Source organism: Strigops habroptila, chromosome 16, assembly GCF_004027225.2.
Source record: "Strigops habroptila isolate Jane chromosome 16, bStrHab1.2.pri, whole genome shotgun sequence".
In the NCBI taxonomy this organism is placed as follows: domain Eukaryota; kingdom Metazoa; phylum Chordata; class Aves; order Psittaciformes; family Psittacidae; genus Strigops; species Strigops habroptila.
The window spans coordinates 6,926,206-6,936,998 of NC_044292.2; the positions used below are offsets into that span (position 1 = coordinate 6,926,206).

Sequence of the window (10,793 nt, forward strand, 5' to 3'; positions counted from 1 at the left end):
CTCTTTCTCCTGGCTCCTCAGGCAAGGGGCACTAAGCGTTCCTGCTCAAATCCACCTCCTCCAGGGCAGCAAAAAGGATCCTGCCTACAACGTGCTGGGCAAAATTCCCTGAGCTCCTTTCACCGCCCAGATGTATCTGTAAGGGCAGTTCTGGTTTTTGTCAGCCCAGATTTGCTGCGTGCTCTTATTCCCTGGGTACATGCTGACAGTATGCATGATTTCTTCTTGCGGAGCTACAAGATTTAAGGAGAGCTGTGAATACCGAGATCCCTCTTTATGCCTTTTCTTCTTCTATGTTGATGCAGGGATCAATGCACACAAATATTTTTTGATGAAATGAAATGCTTCATAAGTCCGCATTAAGCGGTTTGATCTTCCTGCTGCATTTTCTCATCTATTGGCCAGGGAAAGCGCAGCAGCTGAAGAGGAAGCAGAGGTGCAAACCCTCCGGCAGCCAAGCTGTGCCGCTTCTCAGCACAGCGCCGATGCTGGAGCTGCTTTACCACGGCGCGGGGCTGCTCACACTCTCTGCTCTCATCCCCAGCTATCAGTGTCCCAGCTTTCGGTGTCCCCACCACGGCCTGGGGGCCGGTCCGTGATTGCCACGGGGGCCATGGCTCTCGGTGGGACGGTGCCATCACTCACCTGGAGGCTGACCTGAGCTCGCCAGACCCGGAGCGCTGTGCTGGTGACCAGTTGCAGGCACTGCCCTTCACCCCGCTGCAGGTGCCCATCGCTGCGGTGGGGCTGCAGGCAGGCAGGTGATGCTCAGTGGCCTGCCCCCATCACCCGGCCCATTGGGGTCCCCTGCATCTGCTTCGGTGCAGCTCACCCTTGGTTTCTCCATCAGCTCCCACACGATGCTGTCCCGTGCCTCCCTGGCGCGCCTGCACGCTGCTGGCTTCCCGGAGATCTGGACCGCAACCAGGAGCCAGTGGGAATCTCGGAGCCGGCGGACCCGGCGAGTTTCAGCCTGCAGCTGGAGGAAGCCGACCCTCTGCAAGGGAACGAGATAATCCTGCAGTTCCTGGCTTTTGGCAGGTGGGATGGCAGCGCTGCGTGGTGCCTGCTGTGGACACATCCCAGGGTCCTCCTGGGGAAGAGTCCTTTCCCAAACCCCCCCCAACCCACTTCCCTGCTTGAACAGGAGAAGTCCTTTCAAAGGTGCTGCTTCCTCCAGCAGCTGCCATGGAGGCAGAGCCCTGCATCTTGTCCTTGATGATGCTCTTGTCCTTTCTGGACTCTCTTAAATCGTACTCCAATTCCTTTGATTGCGTCCATTAGCCACAATGTGGTGTAAGAGCTACTTAATGCAGGGCTTCTCCATAAAATGCAGATGGAGTTGAGAAAGTTGGCACTTATGGGGTGGCTTTGGCTGGATAAAGCTGCACTTGTGTTTTTTCCTGCGCATGGCAGTGTGCTGTGCGAAGGTAAAGCGTTGTCTTTGCTGGGCTCCTCCGTCGCAGCATATGGCAGGAGACAGCTGGAATTACAAAGCTTTTTTGAAAGCCAAGGCAAACCGTATGCCCACTGTCTTCAGAGAAGTCCAAATACTTGTGGTGCTGCCAATCGTATCTTGTTCTTTTACCCCTGGGTTGCGTTTCCAAACACACAAGGAGCTCGTGATGAGGAGGCAGTGCCATGCCCATGAGCTAACCCAACCCCTCTCTCTCCTCAAGGAATGCTCAGGGCAGTGCGGAGTGGACATGGCCAAGGACCATCTTCCTCACATTCCAGTTCTACCGCTTCCCACCGGTCACCACACCGCGACTGCAGCTGGTCAGCACGGAAGGAGGGCTGGCTTCTGGGCTGGCTGTGCCGGCACAGATCCTTGTCCAGGTGAACAAGGATGGGACCCCCAGCACTGGTAAGCTCTGGTATGAACATCCTCATGTGACTGCTCCTCTTCATCAGTCAGATTTGGGCTTGCTCCTGGGCTGAGGAATGGGCTGGTGCCTCTCTAATAGCAAACCTCTGCTAATACACCAGCATTCCAATTGCCCTGTGTTGGAAGTTAAGCACTGGTAGATGGGTGGTGGTGTGATTAGCACGCCCAGGCTGCCGACTCCCACAGCAGCTGAGTGTCTTTGATAAGAAAGGCAAACACATGAGCTCTGCTCAGAGTGAGCAGCTCTGATCCTCCTGGCTGAAGGCTTTTCTTTGTTTCTTGTTGTCTTGTTAAATTCTGGTCCCAAGGGGCACCACAAGCACTTGTGGCTGATGAAGCTCCTTCTTCCATGCGGAGCTGTTAATGGCAGTGAGAGGGGGGAGTCTGTACAGACAGAGTGTTTTGTGGGAGGGTGCCAATCCTGGGGGACCTTGGACCTTGTTAATTGACTAACATGTTCATGTAAGTGGAGGAGAGGCGGGTTGTGTGACACACAGGTTCCCTGGAGCAGAAGAACCTCCCTGTCCCAGTTGATGTGCCCCAAGGAAGCTCCATGTCCATGCGTGATGCCATGTCTTGCAGGACTGCCGGGCTTGCAGCTGAAGTACATGGTGGATCCTGCTTTCCTGCGTGCCGGGAGCAGCGCTGGTTCCAGCGGTACCTGGCGAGCACAGCCTCCAGATCGACATTTGGGATGGAGACTCCCTGCCTCCTCGTTGGGTGTCTGCTGCTGTTAAACTGGAGGTATTGCTTAAACTGGAGATTCTTTCTCCATAATCCTTCAGGACTGCTAATGATGGAGACCCCCTCCTTAGCATGCAGGGGTGTTAAGGAAGAGTCTGACTTTTCCTTTGGTCCTGTGTTGAGATGCTGTTGCATTTCCCTCACATCTTTAGTAATCGAGTTGCTGTCAGCTCCTCTGTGTAACTGAGACTGATGTCAGCCTGACAAGCCCCTGATTGCAGGATTTGTCATCTTCTCCTTGAAAGTGATGGCAGAGTGTTAATTTTCTCTGACTTCCCTGGAACTCCTGCAGTATTCTAGGGCTAAAACCCCAGACCTAGGACATCGAGACTTCCCTACCCAGACCCTTTAACCCCTAGACCTCCCCAGTAACTTGTTACCCCTTGTCCTCAGTCCCTCCTGCGCCAGGGGCGAGCAGCGGTCAGGACACACCATGAGCTGGAGGTGGCCACGACCGAGTATGAGCCAGATGCAACGGTGATGGGCCAGGAGGCTCTACGGCACGGTTGCCCTGCGGCCCCTTGGCGTGCACGTGGTGGTGAGGGGCCGTCTCCACCTCTGTCTGGCCAATGTCGGTAAGAGCCCGCTGCTCACGTTGCTGAAAGGCTTGAGTGCTGCACTGGTGCCCTTGGTACGTTTCCCTTGCTGGGTACCCCTATCCCAGTGTCAGCCACTTGCCTGGGTGCCATGGGCAGGGACATAAGGCTCCTTGTGGTCCCTACTTGGCTGGCAAGTGCCAGCACCAAGGCAGTGGGAGGCCGGTGGTGTGGGCACAACACCATGTGTTTGGGTGCTAGCAAACAGCACGGGGCTGAGGGAGAAAGAGTGCAGTGCACGTGGTTGTACCTGATCGAAACCACGCTTGTAAGAACGTTCGTCCTTCCCAGCACCTGCTGGCTGCTTCTATTTTATATATTTAATTCCCTGTCCTGTAATGCGCAGTGACTAAAATCTTATCTTCTGAAGAAAGATTAGCTCCATTAGAAGATATCCGAAATCGTTCATTTCCATACTTTGCCTGCAAAGGGATGATAAGCTCCTGGGAAGGAGAATCTGAGATCCAAACCCAGGGAGAGGTTTAACTCGCACCCTGTGAAGAAGAGGGAGGGAGGAAGCAGAGACGCTGGCACCAGGGCAGCAGCCACGCTTTGGTGGCTGTTTGTTTTTCCCCGCATCCTTTTCTTTTAATTTCAAAATGCTGTTGTTGAAAACAGTATTGAAAAGCACCTGAAGGATGGGGGTGGGATTTCCTGCCTGAGTAGATATCTGTCAGGTTTGGAGCTTTTATCCAGCTCTGCTTGGCAAGGCCTTTGCAGATGTCACTGCGCTGATGCTGCTCTGTTTCGGTGCTGCATGGTGGTATCTGCTCTGGGGGGGAGCGCTGTCGGGCTCACGAGCATCACTGGCAACCAGAGTTTGTTCCTGCTTTAAACCATCTGTCACAGAGCTGCAATGAGGGTAACAATGAAAACTGGAGGGTTTCTGCTCAGCCCATCTCTGCTTGTGGCAGGTCACCCATGCGAGGACACCCCGGGACAACTGCCATCCCCGCTGCTGTCCCGCTCCCGCATCGTGCCCGTGCCAGATGGTGCTGGCAGCGCCCCAGCCGGCAGCTGGTCTCCTTGAACGCCGCCAGCGGTGAGTCCTGCTGGGTGGGTTTCGGGTTTGGCACGGTTGGTGCCGGCGCTTTGCCCCCCCTTCCCAGCCCTGCAGCATCATTGCAAGGGGTCCCTCATGGTGCCACCGTGCTGTCTCCCCGCAGGCGGGCGGGTGTCACGGGCGCGGAGGCTGGTGGATTGTGGATGGGGAGCTGGCGGCCGCGCTGCGCAGGCCGCTGGCCAGAGGCGAGGGTGGCCCTCCAGCAGCACCCAGCGAGGCCGCGGCCGCCCGCCGGCGCAAGCTGCGGCGGCATGGCGCTGGTGCGGCAGCAGGAGGATGCCGCCGGTGGAGGACACCGCAGCTCAAGGTGAGGAGAGGGATGCCAGGGGCTGGGGTGCTGCAGCGGCACCAGGTTTATGGTTCCCCCCCTCCCCAGCAGGGCTGGCCGGAGCAGCGCACCCGGCACGTGCGGGACCTGCAGATCATCGATGCCTATCGGGAGCACACCAAGGGTGAGAGCATCTCTCAGATGCTCAGCCAGGCCATCACCGTCACCCGCACTGTGCACGCTGTGCTGGGGACGGCTGAGTTCTTCGAGTTCCCCCTGAAGAACCCCTATGGTGTGCAGCACACCGTGACCATCGAGGTTGACCACCCTGAGCTCAGGTGGGGGCCAAAGCAGGGTCTCCCTTGTGTGCCTGGGGAGATGCCAGGGTGACACTGGCTCCCGATGAGTCCTCACCAGCACCTCTGCCACTCGCTGCCCCAGTGTCATACTGGACCCAAGGGAATGGCGGCACTTCAAGGAGCTGACCAAGAGCGTTACACCGGTGGAAGAGGGGATGTTCCACCTCCGTGACGACCTCAGACCTCAGGTCTACCTGCGCCCCAACGAGACTGTCCGCATCCCCTTCAAATACCAGAGCTTCTCCGCAGACCCTGCTGTCATGGCAGCACAGGTAGGTGCAGAGCCCTTTTTTGGGCTGTTCCTGGTACGAAGCGTTTCCCTTGGCTGTGTTTTTCCTCTGCAGGGGGGTGGTTCTGTCTCGGGGAGCACTGTGCAGCCGAGGCAGTGCTGCATCCTGAGGTAACTTGCTCTTGCACCCCACAGGGACCAGCAGGGCTGGGCGCTGGTGCTGACACAGCCAGCTATTCCCTCGGGAAGAGTGAGGCCGGACGGACAAAGCACATCCAGGTGAGGGAACCAGGGGAAAGGGACTGTGCAGGAGCAGGAGCATCACTCCTGCAGAACTCCATCCTTCTCCTTCCACCTCTGGGACAGGTTTCCTTCCAGGTGAGTGGGGGGAAGCCCATTGCGCTCCTGCGGGTGAAGGTGGAGCCGCAGCCCCATGTGGTGGACCAGACCTTCCGCTTCTACCACCCCGAGCTCACCTTCCTGAAGAAGACTATTCGGCTGCCCCCCTGGCACACCCTCCCTGGTGAGCCTGTGGCTCTTCGTTGTTAATCCACCACCTATGGTTCATAGGGATGTGGTATTGAGGTGCGTGAGCATCCAGAGAGCACAGGGGTGCTTCCTTGGGCTCCTTGCTTGCTCTTTACCTGCCGGCATTAATTAGATACCCAATTCCCTGCACCAGTACACCCATGTACTGGTAGCACAGTGTAAGGGGTTCAGGTCTGTGGCTGTGTGGGGTGCAGGGTAGCAAGCACAAAGTGCTGAACATGGCTTCATCTCGGGGTCTCTCCTCCGCAGGCACACCAGTGGGGATGCCAGGGGGGGAGCCTGAGATGTATGTCCGCTGCAGTGACCCAGACATCATTTGTGAGACCAAAAACATGGTACTGGTTCTGCTTTGGCACTGGTCTGTGCTCTGTGTCCTCCTGCTGCGGGTTGTTTTTGTTGGCAGAGAAATGCCTTGCACCCATAGAGTGACCCTGATACGCAGCCCCTGCTTTGGAACATGCAGCGTGGGCTTCCTGGGCTTGCTTTGCAGCTGGGGGGGTTAGGAAGGAAAACTGAACGTGGGCACATGCTTTGCAGATGGCGATGGAGGGTGGTTGCTGATTGCCTGACACGCGTTAGTATCGTAATTGGATTACGGCTTGTTAGAAAACTTTGGGAAGATTTGCCAGAATTTGATTACAGATGCAGACCTGGAATGCGATAGTCGTTTGTGTCCTCTTTTGTAATTAAAAATACTGGAAGAGCTCAGCCAAGCTCTATTATAACTTGATAACTTAGTTTAACGAGACAGCATCTGCTTTTGGAGTGGGCTGGTAACGGGTTTCTCTGGTGGGAGGGAGGCCCCAGCGCTCTGTTAGTGGGGTGATCATGAGGTTACATTGCTGAGATGATGCTCTGGTTTTGGCATGCAGGGGCCTGGGGAGCCACAGGACATCTTCTTAAAAGTAGCCGGAGGACCAAGCCCGCAGATCAAAAAGTTCTTTGTTGCTATTTACATGTAAGTACCAGAACCCCAAACCAGTGAGAAACATGGGGCTCCCACTGCCCTTCCCTTGCCTGTGGCTGCCCCATCCCTGGCAGTGTTCAAGGCCAGGTTGCAGCAACCTGCTCTAGTGGAAGGTGTCCCTGCCCGTGACAGGGGGGTGGAACCTGAACGAGCCCTTAAGGTCCCAACACAAACCAGTCTGTGCTTCTATGATCCTATGATTCCAGAGTCTGAGCAGCAGAAGGCTACTGGAAATGTTTGCAGCTCAGGGTTCTTTTTCCACCTAAACACTCCCTGGCCAGTTCATCCTTGGCGTGCAGCCTCCTACACCAGCCTCGGGCAATGCTTTAGGAATGAGTGGGACTGATTTCCTTAGAGGAAGCTCACCCAAGCTCAGGCTCTTGCTTTGGGCTCGCTGCTCGCCCTGTCTGTCTGTGCCGCAGGGACCCCTGGCTGGCAGCACCCATCCAGATCTGGCAGTTCTACCTGCACTCGCTGCAGCGCCTGGATGTCAGCTGCACGGCCGGGCAGCTCACCCGCCTCTCGCTGCTGCTCCGGGGCACACCAGCACCACGCAGGGTGCAGGTCTTCACCTCCCACCCGCAGGAGCTGGAGGTAACCCTGGGGCTGGCCTTGCCAGGCCATGGAATTCCTTCTGGGAAGTGGGGGGGGGAGGCAGCCGCTTGGAATTACGAACAACTTACTGCGGCAAAGTGTTTTGTGATAATTATCTTTCCCTGATTAGGGGCTTGTCATGTGTAGGATCATCGGCACGAAACCCCAGGGGCAAATTATCTGCGTTAATGGAAGACTGTCAAGACTAACAATTTCTATAGGATTCGTTCGGCCGTAATTGCGGATGTGAATAATGAAAAAGGCACAAAACCTCCACACTGTCCCCCGTAACAAAAGGAAAGTCTCCCTGGGGAAGCCTGCGAGGGGAGGGAGTCCCCAGGCTGGGATGGGAGGCGGCTTTCCCTGAGCAGGTTCGCATCCTTCCCAACACAAAGCCAGTTGCCAGTGTATTCGTGTAGAATGGGATTCAGTGTAGTTGTGCAGGGTTAAGAGCAATGGGGTCCGTTTATGCTGCCAAGCTGGATGTTGTGCACAGGCCTCCCCGTGCTGGTTCCGCAGCGTGGAGATCCGGATGGTGCCTTCCTTCTCCCAGCCAACGGCATCCAGGACCTGTATGTCGGTGTGAGGCCTCGGCGGGCTGGCAGCAGGTTCATCTACCTCAACCTGGTGGATGTGGAGTCCCACCAGCTGGTGTCCTCCTGGCTGCTCTGCCTGGCCTGCCGGCAGCCCCTCATCTCCAAGGTACGGCCTCTCTCCTGATGGGAAAACACAAGGACAGCACTGGACCAGCAGCCATGGTCTGGCTGGCAACCTGGAGCAGACTTCTGCTTCTCCTTATCTTTCCTTTATGGGTGTTTTGGTGCTTGCCACGCTGAGCACTTGTTTAGCCCTGGTGTGCTTGACTAATCTCACTCACATCTCTGGCACAACGTCGTTCGGGCTGTTCTGGAGGCAGTCACGTGCTGAGGAGTATCAGCTCAGGAGTATCTCTGGTTGTGAAATGAAAGCTGCAGCCTTCTGCTTTCTGTGAGGCCTTGCCTCAAAGGTGGAAAATTAGATTCCTGATAATATGTTCCTTTTAAAACATTTTCATGGAATCCTCTTTACTGGGGGGCAGAGTTCAGGTCAGAGTTTGAACCAATGCCCCAGCATATGGCTGAGTGCTGTGGGTTTATCTGAGGGAGCTCCACTGCTCTACCCATGAACACCCATTAATGAGCTAGAGAATGAGCTGCCCGGACCCAGCTGCTCCCTGGCCTTTGGTCATTCGGGCTTGTAATTACTCCTGTGAGTACAGCAGTGCCAGCAGCAGTGTGAGGAGGATGCTTTTTGCTGGAAGGTGGTTTCTTGATACCTGCTGGCAGAGATAGATGTGAGGTGTGGAAGGGGAGAAGAGGGGACATGTGCCCCCAAAACACTCTCCATGGTGTGTTGGCATGGGAGGCAGTTCTCTGTAGCCGGTTTGGGGTTCCCTCTGTGCTGCCCCTGCCACGGCTTGTCCTTGTCTCACAGGCATTTGAGATCTCACTGCCTGCAGGAGGAGGGAGAGGCTGCAACAAGCGCATCACCTACACCAACCCCTACCCCTCGCCCAGGCTCTACTTCTTGTGCACCAACCGGCCCGACCTCCTGCAGTTCAAGGAGGACTCCTTCGAGGTACGTCCCCCCCACCTTGCTAGACCCCTGCCCTCACCCGGCCAGGCCATGCAGTGCTTGGTGTGATGCAGGTCACCGTGTCCCGCAGGTTGCTGGTGGGGAGGTGTACACCATCGGCTTGCGCTTCGCCCCCAGCCAGAGCACGGGTGAGGAGGAGATCCTGATTCACATCAACGACCACGAGGACAAGAACGAGGAGACCTTCTGCGTGAAGGTCTTCTACCAGTGAGCCTGGTCTCCGTCCCCTGTGCCTCTCCAAGGGGTTTGAGCCTGGTCCCCTCATGGTCTCCATCCCCAAGCCAAGAGGTCTTGCTGGCCACCAGCATCCCCAGGCATTGCTGTGTGTGCCAATGGTGCCATGTGGCTCCATCCACACAAAGTGGGGAGAGCGAATGTGTTTGTTACCACACAGGATGGCTTTATTTTTGTGAAGTGTTACTACGGCATCTTTGAGAGCAGAATCTTTTTTAACTTAAAAAGTTTGCAGATTTGGTTCTGCGGAGTATTTTTAAAGTATTTTATATTCTACAGTGAGTTTTGTACACGCTGTGGCAGTTTTCAGGGGGTTTTCGGTATGTTTTTTACTCATCCTTCCTCAATTAAACTCGCTGTGCAGCACTGGCAGAGCGTGGCAGCATCTTCTTCCGTGGGAGGTGGAAGCCTTTGGAGTCCCCATCCTGCAGAGGCGAGTGTTGTGGTGCCACCAGTCCCATGGTGGGGAGCGCTGGGGGTCCCCTGGGTCACCCCCAATTCCCTGTGGGTCAGAGCAGGGGCTATGGATGGGAAAAATAGGGGAAAATAAGGTGCAGACTGTGGAGGAAACCCAGAGAGGTGAGAAAATAAGGAGCCAAGGCTGCAAAGAAGGGAGGTCCCTGCTGCTTACTGTGCCCCTGTGCCATCACAGCCATGCTGAGCCCCCCTAGGAACCCATTAGGGCTTCATGGGTCCAAGGCTGGTGCAGCAGGAGCCCTGATGAAGTCGTTGCTGAGTTCCTCTGCCTGCCTCGGCCTGATGGGAAATGACAGCTAATATTTTACAAGTGATTGCTCTGTCTGCAGCACGGAGAGGCCCTGAGTTGGGTTATGGCAGTAGATTAACTGAATCTTCATTCTGTTTTCATACAGCGATATTTCTTGAGGCTTGTGAAGGAGCTGGTGCTACCTCAGCCGCAGTGAATGATGTGCTGGTGGGCACTAGCTGTCCCCACTAGTGGCCGTAACCTCGTGCCCAGCAGCAGCTCCTTGTTCTCTTCCCTTTTCCTTCATGTCATGGAGAAATTTGGATTCTTGTAATGATACAATTAATTCACCCTAACAATCTCAGCTCACATCTTATCACCAGAGTGCCCAGGGAAGAAAAGATTGGGAAGTGGCTCTTTAATTGAGCTCCTTGGTGGGGGTCGGGGTGAGTTGCTGAATTGGAGCTCACTCTATTGTGCAGGTGCTTCAGGTACCCTTGGAACCCTTTCCATGGCTTGGTTTGGTTCCATTCCTGCTTTGCCTCACCTGGCATCTGTGTCTTGGAGGGATTTGTAGCTGTTGCTTGGAGGTATCTGCCATGGAATGTGGTTTCCTCTCACCTTGCAGGGATGCTGGGAATCTTAAGGGATGCTGGCACATGTGCCACTGCTGCAGCTCTGGTTGTCTCTGTGTTATGGGGAGGTGGATGCACTGGGATGGCTCCTGCTCCCTCCCAGGCTGCTTTCTCTCCACAAGCTTTGCCAACCAACGCTGGCACTTCCCGTCCTGAGCAGGGTCTGGAAAACCCATCAGAATTCATTCACGTACCCAGGCAGGAGCTGTCATCGGGGCGCTGAACTTTACTGCAGCAGCTGAACTTTACTGATCCTCAGAACAAACAGACGTTCTGGGGCTGTGTTTGGAGCTGGGGAGGCAGGAGCAGGTAGGAAGCTCTCTCTG

At 55.6% G+C, this 10,793-nt stretch overlaps 1 protein-coding gene across 1 annotated transcript in view; it reads left to right on the forward strand.

The window, feature by feature from the left end:
- The window catches only part of NPHP4 (nephrocystin 4), a 19,787-nt gene extending 10,289 nt beyond the window's left edge, over positions 1-9,498 (forward strand). Inside the window, 20 exon segments of the mRNA XM_030507991.1 lie at positions 545-761; positions 851-909; positions 912-1,041; positions 1,680-1,867; positions 2,471-2,531; positions 2,533-2,632; positions 3,026-3,118; positions 3,120-3,207; positions 4,143-4,255; positions 4,395-4,598; positions 4,668-4,897; positions 5,001-5,190; positions 5,343-5,426; positions 5,514-5,670; positions 5,946-6,031; positions 6,569-6,654; positions 7,086-7,259; positions 7,782-7,959; positions 8,731-8,874; positions 8,963-9,498. Of these exon segments, the coding sequence (XP_030363851.1) occupies positions 545-761; positions 851-909; positions 912-1,041; positions 1,680-1,867; positions 2,471-2,531; positions 2,533-2,632; positions 3,026-3,118; positions 3,120-3,207; positions 4,143-4,255; positions 4,395-4,598; positions 4,668-4,897; positions 5,001-5,190; positions 5,343-5,426; positions 5,514-5,670; positions 5,946-6,031; positions 6,569-6,654; positions 7,086-7,259; positions 7,782-7,959; positions 8,731-8,874; positions 8,963-9,103 (2,723 nt within the window). The 3' untranslated portion in view covers positions 9,104-9,498.
- Positions 9,499-10,793: the final 1,295 nt, after the last annotated feature.